A 19823-nucleotide genomic window follows, 5' to 3' on the forward strand; every position below is an offset into this window, starting at 1 on the left:
CTCAGAGGGTCATGGTGAACAGATCACACTTTACCTGGAGTAACAAGTGGAGTACCACAGACATCTATCCCAGGACCTATTGTGTTTAACAATTCTATCAGTGATGCAGAGGAGGCAATGGGGCTTGCTTTTGTCAAATTTACAGATGATCCCATACTCAGGGGTGCAGTTGATATGCTTCAGAACTGGGCTGCTCTCCAGAGGGACCTGGACAGACTGGAAGAAGGTGCTAGCAGGAGCTTTTTGAAATTTCATGAGGACAAATATCCTGCCTCTTGGAAGGGAGAGGTCTTTTCACTAATCCAGGAGGAGGACTGCCTGGCTGGGTAACAGCTCTGTTGAAAAGGTTCTGGGGGATGTTAGCAGTAAACAAGCTGAAGATGAACCAGCAGTATACCCTGGCAGGAGAGAAGGCAACAGCATACCAGGCTGTAATGACAGAATATAGCCAGAAGATAAAAGACAGGGATTATCCTCTTCTACTTGGTGCTCATTAGATTACATCTAGACCACATACCATGTCCAGTTTTGGGCCCTCCCTCCCCCAAATCGGGCAAGGAGGGTGTTGACAAACTGGAGGTAGTGTATCAGAGGGCCAACGAGATAGTTAGTGACTAGAGCACGTGTCCGGTGAGAAGGACTGAAGAAGCTGGGTTGGTTCAGCCTAGAGAAGGGACAGCTTTGGGGGACCTAACATTGCCTGGCAGTGCCTATGAGGAGACTATCAAGAAGATGGATTCAGGCGCTTCACTGAGGCGTACTGTAGGAGGATGAGAAAAAATGTACATAAATTGAAACGAGAGGGATCCTGGTTAGGTATAGAGAAAAACTTTTTCATCATGAAAACAGTCACACTAGAAGAGGCTGCCCAGGAAGTTGTGCGGTCTCCATCCTTGGAGATTTTCAAGATGCAGCTACATAAAGCCCTAGGCAATCTGGTCTGCCCTTGTATTCAACCTGCTTTGAGCAGGAGATTAGACTGGAGACCTCCCGAGGTCTCCTGAATTATTCCATGATTCGATGAAAATGGGTCCTGAATGAAATAATGATTATTTCTCTCCATCAATTGTAAAGAGAGCCTTGGATGACTAACTCAGCTGTAGACCTCTATATCTGAAATACCTAATGTTAAATTATGTGAATCTCATCTAGTGGGCCAGTTCTAGAACATGTGGCTGTAGACTTAAGTTTCTCTTAGAGCTAGAGCATCTGTGTGATAAAGGTATTGCAGGTAGACTCAGTGCATGTGTCCACCTCCTTGTCCTTCCACACCTCTGTGTAAGAGTTTCCCTGAAATTCCTGCTGATCCTGACACTGTAGCGTGGGTGATGTGTGCCTTTTCTCCAAAATATGACCCCATTAGCTCTGTTTCTGCTGCTTTCTCCTTTCCCCCAGTTATTCTCAGCATCACAAATGCTTCATACGTGAAGGAATTAATGATCCAATTATTCTTTCCTCTCCTTCTCCCTTTTATCTGGAAGAGTAGTAGATGACCTGTAAAAGGGAAGATGTACAACCAAGGTGTGAGAATTGGTAAACATGCATTCATGGCATGAAAGATTAAACACTGTAACGTGACAGAGAGAAGGTTGGTTATGGTTAAGGGGGAAAATCTCAAAGACCATCATCAGCCAGTTTCTCTTACAGAATTTTTCACCAGCATCACTCTGTTGAACCTACACCAGTATGCAGCAGCTGTCTCGCCCTCATAATTTTTCCCCTTCCATTTTTCTCATTTTGTATAGGTTTTTTTCCTGGCCAGAAATTTAATGGATCTTAGACTTGGCTGGATGTAGCATTCAACAGTAATCATTGTACATCCAACAAGGAAGCGAAGTCATAGAATCACCTAGGTTGGAAAAGACCTTTAAGATCATTGAGTCCAACAATAAACGTAACACCGCCAAATATATGCATATATTTATATGCTGTCTGTAGGGTCTCACGAGCTCAGCTATTAGTTTCTAAAACATTACATATGTGCCATAATGTTCACATATGTGGAAGCTGTGAACTGCATGAGAGGAATGCGCAGCAGAGTGAAGCATAAAGGATGATTTACAAGCGAGTGTAAACACGCGCATGCTGATTGTGTTTTGATCGCTTATTAATTAGCTGGCAAATGCGTGGGGTGAGCTCAGGCTGCAGTTGTGCCAACAGTGCGACACTGAATTTCTCTGAGAGAATTCATGACACAGGAGCAGTACACTGACGCTGTGTAAAGCTTCCTGGCAAGATCTGTATGTCTGTGTCTAGTAGGGATCTGTGGGTTTCTGCTTTCAGCCCTAGGGGCTCTCCTGTCATCCCTGCTTTGGAAAATTAAAGGCCTGTTTGTACATTACGGGTCCTAAAACAGATTTGGGTATGTGTTTGGGTGCTGGAACGTGATACATTGCACAGAAGTTGAGTTGGTGCCCACTTTGAAATGTAGGGTCTAACAAAGTTCCATTTCTGAATGAAATACGATAATTAAATCTTGTACCCATTTGCATGTGGCAAGCTTGTTCTCTTTATGTTTTGTAACCTGTAACCCAGCTACTTAGTGATCTGGCCTGTTATTTCACAACAAAAATGTCTGTTCTCCTCACTTGGATAAGAAATCTCTCTAGATGACAGGAGTTAGTGCTTTGTAGTCCAGCTCATCCTCCTTGGAGCAGTGTGTAATACCAGCTTGCTGTAGTGGTGAGGAATCTTCGTCTCTGTTCTAAGCAGTGTTACAGGAAACCTCCCTGGGGAAACACTCAATGTGAAAGTAGGCAGTGTATTTTTCTACTTCTTTGAGTATCCCAACAGAAGCCCAAGGAGAGTCCCTAGTAAGTGGTTTACAACTCTTTTTCCTTCACAACCGACCAAAAAAAAAAAAAAAAGCCATGTTATTTTAGATACAAATATACAAGTATTTGCATCTGCTCACTGACAACTTAATGACTTGATTGAAACTGCAGCAAGAGAGAGTAGTGGACTGTGCAAATAGAAGCCAGGAGGTGTGCAAATGCTTGACACCTACAGCAACAGTCTTGCTAAAGTGTGTGCGTAGACATGAGTCTCCAACTGTAGGAGTTTGGTTTGTTGTGGGCAAATCCCACAACAAATTTATTGTTTCAGATAATAAGTTTAATTTAGATCATACGATGACATTGGAAGCTGTTGACCGAGGTGTGTCTGCAAGAGGTAAGAAGCCTCTTAATCCTCTTCAGTGCCTCCTTTGTGAAAACGGGTTCTGAGTCTGTGACACGTTTTCCCTTGGAGGCAGTAATGCCTTCCCACTGGCATTTCTCACCTCGTAAGATCCACCAGGCAAGGCAGGAGGACCTGAGGAAACTACTAAGCAGAGAAGACTCTCCTGTCAGTTCAGAAATCTTATCAGTTTGGCATGTGTGGTTGCATTTCAGAAACATATATCATACCAGTGCAAGGAACATACTTTCCCTAAAATTGTAAAGAAACTATCATGCAAAATGCAACACTTGGGGAGGGGATGAGCAAGGTCTTTATAATCAATCATACAGGCTAAATGTATTATTTAAACTAGAAGGGCTGAAAAACATGCTTTGTGACAATGTGCGAGGCGTTTTCTGTGTTCCTAAAGAGTACAGTACTGCTTATTTACAGTTTTTCTAAATATAATTATATTGCTTCATCATTTAGCTTATTTTAGCAAAGAAAGGTAAGCAATTTTTTTTTTTCCAGTTATTCTGATTCTGTTCTGTCATGGAGCTGACAAAACTTGAGTTCTTGTGTATGGGAGTGATTGCTGATTGTGGAGTCTGTGGCTAAGTTGAAGGAGAAAGTGCTGCTCAAGTAATTTTAATAGTGTGTGTTGTCTGAGAAAAGGCTGAACATGCTGGGAATACAAATGAGAATAGAGAGGCACTAAACCAGATGGTCAAAATGCCTTCGTAAATTGATTAAATAGCTATGAATGTATCTTTACTTTCACACTGTTCAGATATGCCAGATCATTCTTAGTCCATGTAGATCACTGTAACTGCAATGGCTGATCCATATGTAGGTTTCTAACTTGTGTGAATGAACGGGTATAGTCATTAATATCAGTGTACCTTCAAAAGCCATTGGAAAGTTGACATAATACATGCTCTTTGACCTCCAGAGTGTGTGTGTAGGTGAGCACTACAGCTGAACTGAAGACTGAATTAATTTTGCCTGCCCAAAATGGGAGAGCTGGGTTTTTTGAGGACGAACTCTGGAATAGCAGAGTGGTCTCTGAGGCTTGCTATTAGAGAGTAGAATTGCTCTTAAAAACTGGTAGAGGTATTAGTCTTCTTCATTTCATAGAGCTGGACTATCAGACAAAAGTCTATGCGCTTTTTTATTGACATCCTTGGAAGAATTTGTTATTGATAAATTCAAATGCCTCACTACCCATGAGGTGCCTTCCAGAAAGCTCACAGATAACCCTGTGTTTTCACAGATTCTTTACATGGGACAATGGATGGAGTATTTCTCTTTGAAGATGTTGCTGTGGAAGACAGTAAAAGCATGCAGAGCTATGATGCAATTGTTGTAGAGCAGTGGACTGTCCTGAAGGTATGTGTGCAGCTTTTCTTTAAATTTTTTGTAAATCGAAGCACTCCAAGACTGTAAGGCAGACTCTCATGTACTGATCTGTGCTTCAGCAGTACCAGACAGGCAACTGAGGCAAAGGGGTGCTACATAACAATAACACCAGTTAACCACACTCTAGGTTTTTACGATGCTCTTTTGATTTTTGATAATCTCTGTGCTGTATTGGGGGGGGGTAGGAAATGTGAGTGATGGTGAGCAATGAAACTCAGGGCTATCTGTCCCAAAAATACAGATGTCTGCTAGATTAACTGTAAAGAGGATCTCCATTGGTTGTCAGGGCAACATGATCACACAAGTCACTCTAGCATCGCAGTTCTAAAGGCAGCGGCCCTTTAGGTAGGTTTAGCTGCAGTAGGAATGCACAAATAACTGCATTTGCTTCTGTCTGACCTCCTTCATATGCTGAAGGACCTGTATATTCTGGATAGGTCCCTATAAACAAACCACGTGTGTCACAGATTGGCTTTTTACTGATCCAAGTGCACACTCAGATCAGTAGAAACACTGTTTAGATCAGATCTGTCAGTACTGATCTTCCACAGCAAATTTGATACAGAGATTATTTGAAAATACACAAGTATTTGAAAAGCTGGGCTCAGAATTCTTTGTCACTTGAGGCAAGATCATAAAGGAAAAGAAGATAGTCACATAACTCTTAGAAGATTTTTTTTTTAATTGTTTGATTACTCATCTGCCAGAAATAGATGTTAAAGGCTATACCTGATCTTTTCACTTGGAATATATTGTAAATAGTGTAAAGTCCTAAAACAGACAAGCAAGGCACACATTCCAAAAGGATGGATTAAGGTAAAATAGGACAGATGCTAGACTAAATGTGTAAAATTGCAGGAGACTAGGATTAAGAGTTTGGTTATTAGATGATTACTTTGTAATGTAGCAAGAAACGGCCATATAATAACGACTAGAAACTTCTTGAAGAGCTGTGTAATGTGATAATGGCACCTTTTCTTGTGCTAATGTGCATCTGAATGAATGATTCCTATATTACATTGAATGTTATTCCAGTTATTACAGGCTTGGCTTATTGTTAAGTTTTAGGGTCAAACTGTGGTTTTGCCACTCAGAAGCAAGGTTTTGGGGTAATGACAGATGGCTCCATGAGTTCATTAGGTCAGTGCCGATCAGTAGGGCAAATATTAAGAAGCATTAATGTTAACCATATGTTAAAAGCTGTTAGGAAAGGAACAGAGGGTGAAACAGCAAGCATGTACTACTACATACTACTGTATAAGCTGTGGTTTGACAGCACCTTATTTCAGAAGGTTGTGTTAGTGCTGTAATTGTTCGGAGAGCAGAGCAGTGAGGATGATCAGTGATACAGGCAGCTTCCATATTAGGAAGACTTTACATGGCGCGTCCTTTTGGCTTGGAAAATAAAAGAGTTGCGGGGAACGGAATAGGTAGAGGTCTCCTAAATCATGGGAGGTGTGTAAATAGGGATTGACTATTTGCCATCTCTTCTAGTATAAGAACTAAGAACTGTCAAATGGCACAAGTTGGGGCCAGGTGCAAAGCAAACAAAAAGGAGATAATTCAGGTGATTCTTTATGCAACAAGCAGCAGATCTGTAGAACTCCTTCCTGGACAATGCTGTGGGTTCAAGAAGTTCAGGGTTCAGGTGTAAGTGATGATGTTTTTTCCTTCACCTTATCTATCTCTGTGTTTATACAAGCACTATAATTCAGGAGTTCATTTTTGAAGTGGACCTCCTGATCCTCCCCACTTACATTACAGAATGGTCTCATATTGCACAAACTGGGTTCCTTTCCATAGAAACTAAACCAGACGTGCTGAGAGGAAATACACCAAATACTTGGGGTGGGTATGCTACGTGCTTGCCCTGAGATATATAACTCTTCCTTACCTGTCACTTATAGCCATGTTGGAGACAGTTTTCTGAGTTAAGAGGAGTTTTGGTGTGAGCCACTTTGTCTCTTAGACAGCCAGTGAAAGGTTCTCTGTCTCAGTAGGCTATCGCAACAGTTACGCGCAATGGCCCCTATGCCCCTCTTAGTTTGCTCTGTGTGGACACAAGAAAGTTTGTCTCAAGTTACATGACAAGGACAGCATCTGATAATGGGGAACCTGTGAAGGCAGAGTGGTGATCAAAGCCCTGGGGCACAGCAGAAGAGTGTCTTCTAGCAGGGCCCCTTGAAGCATTAGAGCCCTGGTAGGTGGAGTATCATTTGCCTTCAATTCTACCAGTTCTGTGCTGGAGACGCAGCTGGTCAACAGATTAAGGAATCAGCCTCCCAGTGTGATCTGGTGTGTCACGAGATGCTGTACTGCTGCACACCATGTCTGTGTGAGGGCTAACGTGGAGAATCTCTTCCTCCAGACGTAAGATTTCATATGTGCAATTTCAGAAAATGACTGATAGCATACACAGAGCTTGTTGGTATGATCAGATTATTCTCTGCTGTAATTTAAAATTCAGATGCGGAGGGTTCCCTGGCAATTTTGCTCTTCGGAGGTCAAGTGTCCCTCTTTCGGGGACATTATGAACGTGTTGCCCACCAACCTGAAAGTGGAAGAATACAGAGAATAAAAAGCCTGCTGAAGGAAGGAGGTTGAGGCTTTGGGGAACTCTTGCAAAGGTCTTACCCATTTAGAAGAAGAACAGAGCTGACCACCTCTGTTTTCTTCTCCTGACATTTAAATAACTGGTTATTTCACGCCTCCTGTTTTCTGAGAGATAATAGGCATAAGTAGGTAAAGTCATCAAATGAAAGAAAGAAAGACTGGAAACCTGGGGATCTGTAGGCACTTGCCCAGTGTCATACCCAGAAGACAAGTTGCCTCTCTGTTAAACCCTGTTGGAATTCACCTTTATTTACCATAAATGTGGAATAGTGCAGTGGCAGAGGAAGGGACTGTAAAATTGGGGATACAGAGGGAAGGAGGTGGAATTTAGTAATGACAGATGATGTCCAAAAGCCAGTAAAGGCTTTGTTTCTGTTATGAGTACTTCAAAGTATAATTATCACAGAGATAATTAGAGGCAGTGGAATGACTCATTAATGTAGACTTCCTTATTTTTTTGGTATAGGTTCAGCTCTGATCTAGATTAGCCTTTTCCATTTCTCGTTTTCATTTGTACCAAGGCAGTGGAAGAAGCCCTGATGGGCAGCATGACATAAATGTGTATAATGGATCCTTATTTTAAATTCGTATCAGATTTGATTATCTGGGTGAGCTATGGACTTGTTCAGATGTGGTCTAAACCGAATGTAAATTGATTGTGCTGTAGCCCAATTAAGAAGAAACAAACAAAAGAATCTCGGCCACAACAAAAGAAAGCTGTTTTAAAAAGGAAGACATGTAACATGTATTGATGCCCTTAGTAATAAAAAGAGAACCTTTCTGAATGAAAAGGTAAAGTTCTGCTCTTTAACCATAAAGGCAAAAGAGAGGGGTTGGCACACTTCTTAGCAGAGAACGTGCTGCCTTTTTAATTGCTAAGGCTAATAGAGAAAACAAGCTGAACAGTGTGATGCACTCGGTATGTGTGTAAAATGTCAGTTTGTAGAGGATGTAAAGCTCGCAGCTGTCACAGTATGTGGTCCCGCCAAACAGCAGACAGGATGTAATATCTCTGAGTAATTTAACTCTTTCTTCTCAAAGTAGAGCTGTGGCGTCGCCTGCAAATGACCACAGGACTTCCAATGACAAAATGCTGCTCTCGTCCTTATCACTTTAACTCTAGAAATGTCAGGGCATATTAGTTCCACTGCAGCCTCTGAGAATTTGCCCTAAAACTTGTTTGATGGTTTTAATTCTGCTTGTGTAGGCAAATGTGGGTAGACAGTTCTGATTAATCGGAGCCTGCATGATTTCCCTCTCCCCAACTCTAATCTGTTACCTTCTCTTCCCCGTTACCCAAGACAAAATAGCTAATACTGTCTTTAAAATTGGGTGCTGTAACATTTATTTTAATTTCTGCATTGTTCTGCTTCTGAAACCTTGTTCATTTTGAAAATGTTGTCCTTAATTTGCATGTATTTTCTCATTGAAAATCTTCAGCTGGTGATTCATCACTTACTTATTCTCTACTATACTATATCTTTGGTGTACTGACATTAATTAAAATCTCAAATACATCGTGGTGTTGCCATTTCCCTGGCAGAATGGAATGGGGTCACTGTCTGCTATAGACATGGTAAACCTTTTAAAGTGCAACATAGCAAAAGATTTAAAAATTATCTCTGCTGAGCCTAGGTTGGAAGTTGCCTTAACATAAGCCTTGAAACAAATTCTCTGGAAATGAGGATTTGGTTTGTCTGTGAATGTGATTTAGGTGATGTGTCAGTTAAGCTAGGTTCTGCTGCCTGGCCATGGGAGAGCGGCATGACCAAGTCAGCAGAGGAGTTGATGGTGATGGGCATGAAAAGCAGTTGTGTGTGTGACCCTCTTTATCACCCAAAGGACACATATGTTGCCTGGGCAAAATATTTCAGCATTTTGCCCCTTGTTGCTTTTTAAGGAAAGCTGAACAAAAACCTTCAGGAGCCTGTTATCTTGAAAAGGTTTTTATAATTCTTGTTTCATTCTTTTATGTAAGATACAAAAACAGCATATATACATATATATTTGTCTACTGAACTCAGTAGACATATGCTCTATAGAGGAATAAAATCCACAGGCTAATCTTTCTTTGGTTTTGTTGATAAATTTAGTAATAAAAACTAGCGATACAAACTTGGAACTTCCCTGATACTTTCTTGTGGCACTGGCAGCATTGAGTGTCTAACAAGGTGAACGCTTCTTCCACGTGAGTAAAGGGTACTTGAAGTAAACAGGCAGAAAAGGACAGGATTTAAACCAGTAGGAATTAAAAAAAAAAATTCACTTCCTGTCTGTCAGAGTTTGCTTAGGTTTGTGACAAGATCAGAGATGAGAATTGGTTCTCTGCTCACCCATAAAATCTTTCAGGAAAAAGTGAGCATACCAGAGCTGAACTTTCCACTTGAGAACAAGCTATCTCAGTCCTCTTTTATACTTTCTAAAAATCCCTGTGGGGCACAAGTGATGTTTCTGTTCCCCAGCAGGTCACCCTTAGCCCGGCAGTAGTCCCCTGGCTAATGCACCTCTCTGAGCCCATGCTGCTGCCCGGCAGGTTTGGGAGGGGCCTGAGCATTTTGAGGGGTGTGAGAAGCAGGTGCTGGAACCCCAGAAATCGCAGAGACAACCCGCACGGGAGTGAAGGGCAGTGCCAGTGGTTGCCCTCCAGCTGCCCGAACCGGTGGCAGTCGGGGGTCTGTGCTTCAGCTGCGTTTCTCTCGTGGAAATAGGTTCTTAGTTCCGTAACAGGGGGAGTGGTACACAAAGCCTTTTTGCAAAAGCCAAATTTTGTTTTGGGAATAATAAATCATAACCAAAGGAAATTATGTTGGGGAAGCTGTGTGGAGATGATTAAGCTGTGTGTGGTTGGGCACCCTGGAGTATACAAGCTCTCAGTGTTTTTCTGTGCTGGGTTTTTTCCCAAAAACAGTTGGTGGACAAACAGTAAAAGCCGTGCTCACCTTAAGGTACAGTGTGCAAGTCTTGCAGGCATTGTGAAACTAAAAATGCCAGAGTTATTTAAGAAAATGTACTGATGGATTGCTAGATCACTTGTTTTATGTGCTCAGTGGCCAACTGCACATGGAGTTGTCCTATCACATGTACGTTGCCTGTGCGATGGTATGTTGGACACATTTGTTAAGATGCTTCTGTGCTTCCTTTGTGGAGAACACTCCGTGTCAACATCTTGTGGAGCTTTTGGTTCCTATCCTGTGCTTCTGTAAACACAAAAGTGTGTTGCTATGCAAATGTGCTTCTGTGTTACAGGTGCAGAGTGTTTTTGTTCGTTCATACACATGCTAGAAAGTAGGATTGCCGTCTGCAGTAGTCACTGAGAGAAGTGGGCTTTGTGGGCACAGGAGTGTTTTCTGGTTGTTTTTTGTTTTACCCTAGACATGGAGACAGATGTGAACGCTACTCAGCAGCCTATGTATGTATTGAAATTGTGACTGGATACATCTGAATCACCGAAAAACTGCTTTAACAGGATGCTACCCTGTATAACATTACAGCCATATTATAGTCTCAAAAATAGTTCACAGTGCATGGATTCACCTATATTAAGTAACCATAAGTAACTCTAAATTACATATGCCCGGCATAATGAGCAAAAAGTCTCTCGGTGGATTTATTTATTACTTTTTTAACTATTAACTTGCCACTACGGTCCCACTGTGGTGGTTAGTTGGTGTTGGTCAGTGACCCACCTGCTGCCGAAAGCCACTGGTGGTTTCTAAGGGTGCAGGAGCTGCCCCACGCCCTCTGCTCTGCAGCTAATGGCTGTGTAGCAAGTGTCCACCAGCAAGGTGCTGGGGTGTATTACACAGAGAAATTTAGGAGGTCCTCAATAGTCGAGGAGCATAGTCCAACTTTTATTGCTGGAACACTTGTGAAACTTCTCTCTTGCTTCCAATAAATGTTTTTAATGGATCGATAATGTTATATTGTTAGCAGAAATTACCTTTTGGAGGAAGTCTGAAAAGGAAAGAGGCAAATAATTCACAAATGTAGCGCTTGGATTTAGTGTTGTTGTCAGCTCTGTTACTGCAAGCATAAAACATTTGCAGCATGCTTTTTTTACCAGGTCATTCTTGCACAGCCCATACATTCAGTTTCCCTCATTTTATTTTCCTTCTTTTCCACCAAGATCCAAGTCCTGCCTTCACCACTTCCTCCCTTCAGTGCCCTGGAAGACGGCGCTGGCTCTGGCCGTGCTGAGGGCCGGTAACCCGCCCTGGCTGGGGGTGCGTGTTGCCTCCCTCGTGGGCTCTCCCCTCTGGTTTTTTTTTGCAAGGAGCTGGGTTTGAACGCACTGCCTGTTTTCCCCAACAAACAGTAGGTTACACTTTCAGAGCGACTTGTGTTTTTTACTTCCCCTCCTCTTTGCCATCTGTCTGTAGATTTTAGCACGCAGTCTGTTAGGATTTGCTGATAAAGGTTTTATTAAGATCTATTTAATGGGATTTTCAATCTTCCACTCTTTAATCCATGTTGGAAAAAAATATTAAATAGTGACAAACCATAGCTGCCTTGTAACTCAGTCGCATTCACTTAACCCAGGAATGAATGATTTTTAAAGAACTGTCTCGCAAGAGCTTAGTAGTTGTCTTGTTTATGATCTTGCTGTGGTTAAAATTGTGGCAGTAGCGGGGGGGAAGAAAAGAAAAATTGTTAATGTAGTTGTTTGTGTGGCTTGCCCTAGATAGGACTGTTATAATTTTTTAATATTTTTTTTTTTTCTAATGAGCAGAAACAACTGTGGAAGGAGAAATTGCTGAAAGCAAACAGTACAGCTATAAATAAAATTAATTATTTTCATGTGATGCAAGCCAAGGGAAAAACCTAGCTCAATATGCTCTGGCTTCTTGACACTCAAGGTGTGATCAGAGATTACTTATCATCCACAGGAGAGTGGGAAGCAAGTTAATTAAAATTTTCCACCCGTTCGCTGAATGAAATGTCTCCCAGTTTGAGACGCATTATTTGAACACCTCTTTTTTCAGTAGAGCTCTGGCATATACTTTCTACTTCTGCTGGTGTTCAAATCCAGTGTTTGCTAACTAAAAAGAGCATTGCAATTCCAACTTACGGAACTATAGGTTTGAAATTTTATTTCCATTGCCTCAAATAACAGTAGATAAGATAATTTTAATTATTGTATTAAATATAAAAGAAATACAAGATGGCGCTTTTCCTCTGCACCCATCCCCCAGTGTATTGTTTGTTTAGAAGCATTTTTGCTTTGGAAAGCATTTAATATGACACCAATTAAAGGTCTGTATAACCGTGACTCCTGCTGGCACGCAAATTCCAGTGGTGGGATGGGATTACAACCGATGATTCAGGGGAGGGGGGAGCAAGAGGGAGAAGTCCTTGCTCGTGGTCTTAAAGAGAGCTTCACTTATCTGTATTTGCAAGTAAGAAGCTTGAAGCCCATATGAATTACACCTGTTTTTTCAGGAGTGACTCCTTTCTCTTGCCTGTCATCTTCAAATGCAGCCAATAATTAAGAGTAGTTTATTCCCCCCGGGACCTGGGGAAGAGGTGTGGTGTGTCTGCCTCCAGCCAAGTGTCTGCAGAGCTTGTTAAAGAGCATGTGGAGCCCGGAGGAGGTGTGCACCTCTGCATAATGTGTTTGCTTCCTTCCTCCAAACAGCCTGACACGCAGGCTGTGGTGCCGGGTACCAGCACCTATGAAAAATAAGAGGTCACTGCTTGGTAACAGTTGCACAGCACTCTTGCAACAGAGTTTTTTCCATTTCCAGATTTTCTGCAGAATTTCTTTAAACCGAATTGACTTTAATCTTAACTTGATTTTCCAGTAACTTTACACTTCTGAATGTGTTTACCTGCTGTTTTCCTTTCCTGTACCGTCGGGATTGTGAAATGCAACATCATCTGCCGCAGATGCTGCTTAATCCTGACCAGGCAGGCAGGTCCAAAGCCAGCCTTGTCCTGCCACTCGGCGCCTGCAGGGACAGCGGGCTGCGGCAGGAGCGACGGCGTGTCCCTGAAACAATTTGACTCCTGCAGCAGCCAAATGAGCTCTGCGTGGTATTGATGTCCTTCCTCATTGCCGTAATCTCCCTCGGATTCTTGACGGTTGTTGCACATTCTGATGCAAGGAGAAAGGTGCTCCTTGCTGTTCACCCACCCTAGGCAATGAATTCAAAATAGAAATGCTCTTTGCAGGATAAGATGTTGGTTGGGGCACAAACAAGGTCTGCCGTGCAAGTCTTTCCTGACCTGCTAGTCTTCCACCCTCTAAATGAGTGAGCTCCTTCTGCTCTTTCCTCTTACAAAATGCTGTTTGATGGAGGGAATATTTTGTTCAGATCATTTTCAGCATTCTTTCAGGCACTTCGTGGTGGGCTTGCAATGGTGGATGCTGTGACTTTATTCTTAGTGCTCAGGTTGCATATTTTCATACTTATTTTTGGAAGATGTTGTTGACGACTCTCATAAATCTCAGTGTGTTATTACTGTGTTTTCTTGAGATGCTGGTTCTTAAAGGCATCTAGGTACGTCATAATTTTTACATTACCCTTGGACACTCTATTTTAAAATCTGGAAAGACGGTGGAAATATCCCATCTTACAGCGGGAAATGGGAGTCTGAGGAGACTCTGAACCTGTCACGGTCACAGATGTAGGATAAGTCCAGATCACTTCACAGGACATGAGTCAACGTCCGTGCGGTTTTGCTCCCCCCTTGCAGGGCATCTCTTTCCTCTCTGGGTCTGTATGTGGTGATGTTGTAAAGTAGCAGTATCTCTAAGTCCCTGAAAGCCTCTGTACAGAAATCAGAAGTGATGTTATTAGTGTTCTCTTGCATGCGTTTTCTGGGGTAGTGTTTTTAAACATTCTCCTTTTTAAGCAGGAGCGATACAGCTTCTTTAGCTATTTGCATTTGTAGTCATGATCAGGTTTTTAATATTTATAGTCAGTCATTCATTCACTTATAAAGATATCAAGCGACCTAAATTACATTTGCTAGAAAGAAAGGAATAGCTGAGTTTGGAATTCACTAAAATACCTTGAAATAACTACAGCGGGATTTGGATTAGTTCTGATCAAATGACTATTTTATTACTGTGGAATAAATGGATTTTTTTGGAGCTGCAAAACTATTGTGCCTGTGTGCATTGAGAATTGGCAGTTAAAACTCCTTGAATGCACATGAAACCAGTCTAAGTGCCTGAGCTTTTTGGCAAGTGTAATTGTTATTCCGGTGGAATATAGCTATATTCATAGAGACTGGTCGTTACATTTGCCTGCTTTGTGTTTATTAAAATTAAAAACTAGTAAATATGCTCTAGCATCTACTTTTTAAATTACTGGAAGTCTTGGCAATTTGACACCTCGCTGGAGCAATCTTTCTTGAAACCACCGGTGGTTCTTTCCATGTGAATTACAGGGCCTGCCATTTAGGAGAAAGAGAATTAGCAAGGCTCGGCTGCGTAGATCTGCACTGAAAGGCAATGCTTTGGTCTCGCCCACAGATTTCCTGATTCAAAATAGCAAGGAAGTGATGCGTATTTGGGGGTGATAAAAGGAATAAGATCTGTACTTGCATTTCATTTTTGTTGTTGTTGTTGTCCATTTTGCTCTTGATCCGTCCTGGCAAAGTAGCCGGACTGATTTCAGTACAAATCTTCAGCATTTACACTAGCCTAGACAAGCACAGAATCCGGGCAAAGCAATGCTGTCTTTTTTTAACTACTTGAATATCTTTTTGCCTGGGAGGAGATAATTGATAAAATACAGTGAATTTGTCCTGTTCAGATCTGGAATCGTCTACAGCTAGATGGATGACTCAGGCAGTGTAAAAACAAGATCACAGATGTTTGCCATTTTGAACAAACTCATTGAACAGTTTGCAATGTACGGGCAATTGGTCCTGCGTCTCATGTTGTCAAACGTTTTCCTTCCTGCCTAGCTGAGCACCCAAAATGACCCATTTCAGTACAAAAATCCTTTCGCCCTCCCAGAACACCCACCCACGCACGTATTTTTTTCTTTTTTTTTTTTTTTTGGTTTTTTTTTTTTTTTTTTTTTTTTTTTTTGTTTTGGTTTTTTTTTTTTAAATTTTTCTTCGTGTGTCAGACTGGATGTCACACTTCAAGTGATGATGCTAACTGTTGGTTGTCCTTTCCTAGGGAGTCGAAGTGCAGACGGATTATGTTCCGCTGCTGAATTCCCTTGCCGTGTACGGCTGGCAGCTGACGTGCGTGCTTCCTACTCCGATTGTGAAGACAAACAGGTAGGGAGGGAGTGGGAGCTGCCCTGGGGCCAGGGAAGTTGCTCTCCCAGCACCGCAGTCCCTGTGAGCAATTCTCTGAGCGGCGAGCGCGGCTCTCCTGGCACGCAGGCAGTAGCTGCCCTCGCAGGCCCCGCTGCGGCTGTTCTCTGGGTTTCCTGAGCATCACAAGCCACACGTGGCAGGAAGCACACGTCTGGTGGGCGCAAGACTGCAAGGTGGCAGTGTGGTTTCTGCCTGCATTTTTCTGGGTGTTGTCTGCCTCTCTGTAAACTCCCCGATTGTAAAATTCCTGCTCTGCGTCTCCCCGCATCTCTTCTTAGAGCAAAGACAAAACGTGTGGTGCCGTTGGGAGCGAGATGTTGCCCATCTGAAGAAAAGTCATTTTATTCGTAATCACTGTCTGCCTAATGCTGCTGATACACACAGTCTAGCTGAGCAGAACCGGGGGACATTAGTGTGTCATTACTCTAGTAGCCTTGTTTGAGTATATAATCATTCTGCAGTCTACTTCGCTATTGTTCATCTTCTGAGTTTTTAAATATAAATGCAAGTCACTTAAAAATACTCTTCGTAACTGGTGAAAAAAAAATCATCCTTCTTGTTAATCATGAAGATGGTGCTGTCTGATTTTTCACTGGTCAGGGATATATTTATATATACCGATAAAATCAGTCACGGTTTTTTATCTTAAAAGAGTAAAAATATGCCCAGTTCTTTATGAGATCTAGATGAAGACTACTCCTACACATAAAAACCTAAAAAGTGAAGGCCATCTGTGCTGGGGGAAAAACAGTATTTAAGTTTCTCATATATGTTTAAATATAGGCATGAATAGAAAAATCACAATTACGATTTGTAAGCCTTGTCTCTTAAAGGTATATATGGTTTCCTTTCTCTTTTAGCTTTCTGTATCCCATACACCATTTCAATAACACGGGTCAGGGTGACGGTGCAGGAGGGCACCCACTCAGTCTAACCACGGGTGGCATTTGGCGGTGCCTCCTGCCGTGCTGTGGGCCCGGACGGACCCCCCAGCCCCATCCCGGGTCGTGCCCTGGGGGGGGACACACACCCCGGTGGCACAGCCACTCTGCTGCTCACAGGCACTCGGGTCCCTTGCTTCTTGTTCCAAACAGTTTATCCTGTGTTGACACACCAATGTTAAAATGTTCTGCAGAAGTATGTCGCAGGCTGGACAGCCTCTATCAGGCTGAACAGTTGCTGCTTTTTTTTTTTTCTTTTTTTCCCCCCCAAAATACCAGGCTGCTCAAAGACACTGGGGACAGGCAATGTTTAGGTCATTCTTCATTTTGTTCTTCTTTGACCTGCAGAAATAAATGACTGAGATGGATTTTCGTTTTGAATGTTGCTGGATGTTAATTTAATTCATTCTCAGGAGCGCGCATTTGTTTCTTTTCAGGGAGGGGAATTTATCTACAAAGCAAATTGTATTTCTTCAGAGACCTTCCTTGCCCCAGAAAGCAAAGAAGAAAGAATCTAAGGTAAACCTTGTTTCTTTGTTTTTTTTGGTGGTGGTGTTTTAATATTGTAATTGATTTCCCATAGAAGTAAAAATGGCCTATTCAATGTTTCTGTGGTACAGTAGCAAGACACAAGGAATTGTTCTGTTCAAATAAACAAAAAATGCTCAAATGATGCGAAAGCTCTTACATTTCATTCATTGTTGAACTCACAGTAGCAGGAGAGACATAGATTTATCTTTACATAAACCAGACATAAACCTCCAATCATTGACCTAAAATTCCCTACCCGTATTCACTGCCTGCAAGGTGGAACCAATACTGTTTTCTCTCGTCTTTTCCCTGTCTTTCCTGTTTAAATTGCTCTCTCTTTCGTGCTGTGTGTTTTGGTAGAGCCTGGCACAGTGTAGGCCTGATCTTGGCTGGTGTTTCTATCTATTGTGTGAATGTTAATGAATTCTGCTAGAACTTAACCAAAACCAGCCTGCTGAATCCAGCTAAATTATCCGAGAAGCTAGCTGACAGCTAATGATGAATGTATGTTGATAGACGTATGTATTTGCATTTCCATTTTAAAATGTGTAGCTGTGGAAATCCCTGCCCAAACCCGTCACACCGTACAGCTGGGAGAGAAATACAAGGGCTGGAAACTGGGAAGGTGCTGACCTTCCTGGAGTACTCGAAGGTGCCTTGCCTTTTCGGTATGCAGAGAGGTCAGAAAGCCCAGGTGAAGTGTGGAAAAAATCTCCGAAACCACATGATGAAAAGGTTGCTAATTAATCCAGCCTCGTTGTTCCCGCCCTGCGCGCTTGGTGTGAGTGCTGGCCCCCCGAGCGTCACCTGAAGGAGTGGCAGCTCGAGGCCCTGCAGGAGCTGAGCTAGAGCAGGAGATTGGAAACGCTGAGCGGAGCTGAGCACTGGGAGCATTTCACCCAACTTTTTTAGATAATTACAGGTAGTTTTCACCTGTAAAGCCCCCCCCCCCCGCCGCTTTGGAGCCTGGTTCTGTGAAAGTCACCTTTTAGATGCAGTGGAGACCCGGAGAGTGTTTGAGCTGACTGAAGCAGGGGAGAACTAACTGCTGGGAGCACGTCTGTGATTTAGGATGTACCCTCTGTCATCAGCGAAGCTGGAACCCGGAGTGTTCTGTGAATGTGTGGCAAAGCTCACCTTTCTTGTTTTTCTTCTTTGTTTTCAGGTGATTAAAGGGATCTTGGGGTGAGGGTTGGAGTGCCTGTTTGGTCATTCTTTTTCTGCCACTGTCTGTAGTTTGAATGGAAGCGGTGGGAACCTATAAGTGATTGTATGGCTTCAAACAGAAACTAGTATGATACTGATTTCTTGTATTATAGTAACAAATGCATAGCATCCAGATGACTCAAAACTTTGTTTAAATTTTCTCATTCGGGGATATAAAAACTTATTTAACAATGTCTGGTTGACAAAACAAAGGACTTACTCATTGGAAGTACTAAATATACGGACATATTTGAGGGCAAAAATCACGTTTTCATACCAAAGGTCAAGGAAAAACGGGGTACGTTGATTATAGTTACGGGAAGAAATGCAGGACTGATTCAACGTCTGTAAGTGGTGGTTGTGAGTCACATCAAAGATGCCAAACCCAGCATTTGATTAAGTTGCTGAATATTCTGCATATGCAAGGTCACAGGCTCTCAGGGTTTTCTTAACTCACGATACAGGCATGTCTAAAATGTCTGTAGTTAACCCCTCGTAGGAGGGAAATGGGCTGAGAAGATTAAAAGGACGTTGCAGTGTTGGGAACAGATCCATCCTGTCTATGCACACCAACCAACGGCCGTTCAGTTTAGCCAGAGGAACAGAAAAGGAAACATGCAAGTAGTGGTACAATTTTTCAGTAAGACAGAAGTACTCTTATTCAGGCAATATCCAGTTAGTGATGAGGTAATCATGTTCATTTACTTTATACAAGAGCGATGCTTATTTCAGCAGAAACTGGCTGTATGTATTTTTGTAAAATACAGTATAAATACCTGACAAAGTAGACATACATTTGCACATACACAGTTCAATCTTTATCACGTTTAGGGTCCTGATCTTACCTTCCATCAGAGAGCTTTGAGTTTAAGGGGAGCTATGGGTGCCCACTGCTTCTGCAAATCAAAGAGGAAAATATCCAGGTGTCTCTGAATTTTAAACAGTTGAGCTCCAGAACTGAGATATTGTCTTTCCTCTTTCTCTAAACCGTAATGATATTTAAATGAAAGATGGCTTCCTCTAAGTAAAACCATGAGGAATTTCGTGAAAGCCAGTTTTGTTTTGTTTTGTTTTTTTTTCCTCTTTTTACATTAAGTTCTAGCTAGCAGATGGAAAGAGCATTGCTCCGTTGTTGTAATCTAATAAATTCAATAGGTTTTGAATGTCCTCTTGATTAAGGAATAACTAGCTAGATCAAAAACATATGAACAGGAGTCCTTCTTTTGACCAACTTTTGCACAGACCTGGTTGCACTGGAAAGAATGGCTTTCGGACCACAGCTGAATTTGCTGAATGAGATTTATTTATGCCATTCAAACCTCGCCTCCCAGCCCATCCCTGAGTTCCCATCAGCAGGAACACTGCTGACGAAATGGTTGTGCACATTCACGTGTGCTTAGCAAACTTGTGTAGTGGCAAACTCAGCAGTGGCTTGGAACGTGGTCTGGCTTTCCTTGGGAAGGTGCATTTACTTCGGAATATTTTACTGTTTGGGTACGGCGCTAGTTCTGCTGTAAACTTGGTGAAAAAAACGCTGGAAGGACACCAGAGGATTGCTGCGCTCTGTCTGCCCTTGTGCCAGCTACGTGGAGGTGCAAATGGTCTTAGGCCGTTTGATTTGGTCGTGCAGGTTTTTTTTAATCTTAGGTCTTTTTGGTTGAGCTAGTCTTT

At 42.2% G+C, this 19823-nt stretch overlaps 1 protein-coding gene across 1 annotated transcript in view; it reads left to right on the plus strand.

Moving 5' to 3' along the window:
• Window positions 1-19823, plus strand: part of RFTN1 (raftlin, lipid raft linker 1) — a 101332-nt gene that overhangs the window by 79033 nt on the left and 2476 nt on the right. The window contains exons 7-9 of the mRNA XM_042802123.1: window positions 4433-4548; window positions 15329-15432; window positions 16853-16934. Coding sequence (XP_042658057.1) covers window positions 4433-4548; window positions 15329-15432; window positions 16853-16934 — 302 coding nt within the window. The remainder of the gene's footprint in view (window positions 1-4432; window positions 4549-15328; window positions 15433-16852; window positions 16935-19823) is intronic.

Source organism: Tyto alba, unplaced genomic scaffold (genome assembly GCF_018691265.1).
Source record: "Tyto alba isolate M040663 unplaced genomic scaffold, T.alba_DEE_v4.0 Super-Scaffold_38, whole genome shotgun sequence".
NCBI lineage: Eukaryota > Metazoa > Chordata > Aves > Strigiformes > Tytonidae > Tyto > Tyto alba.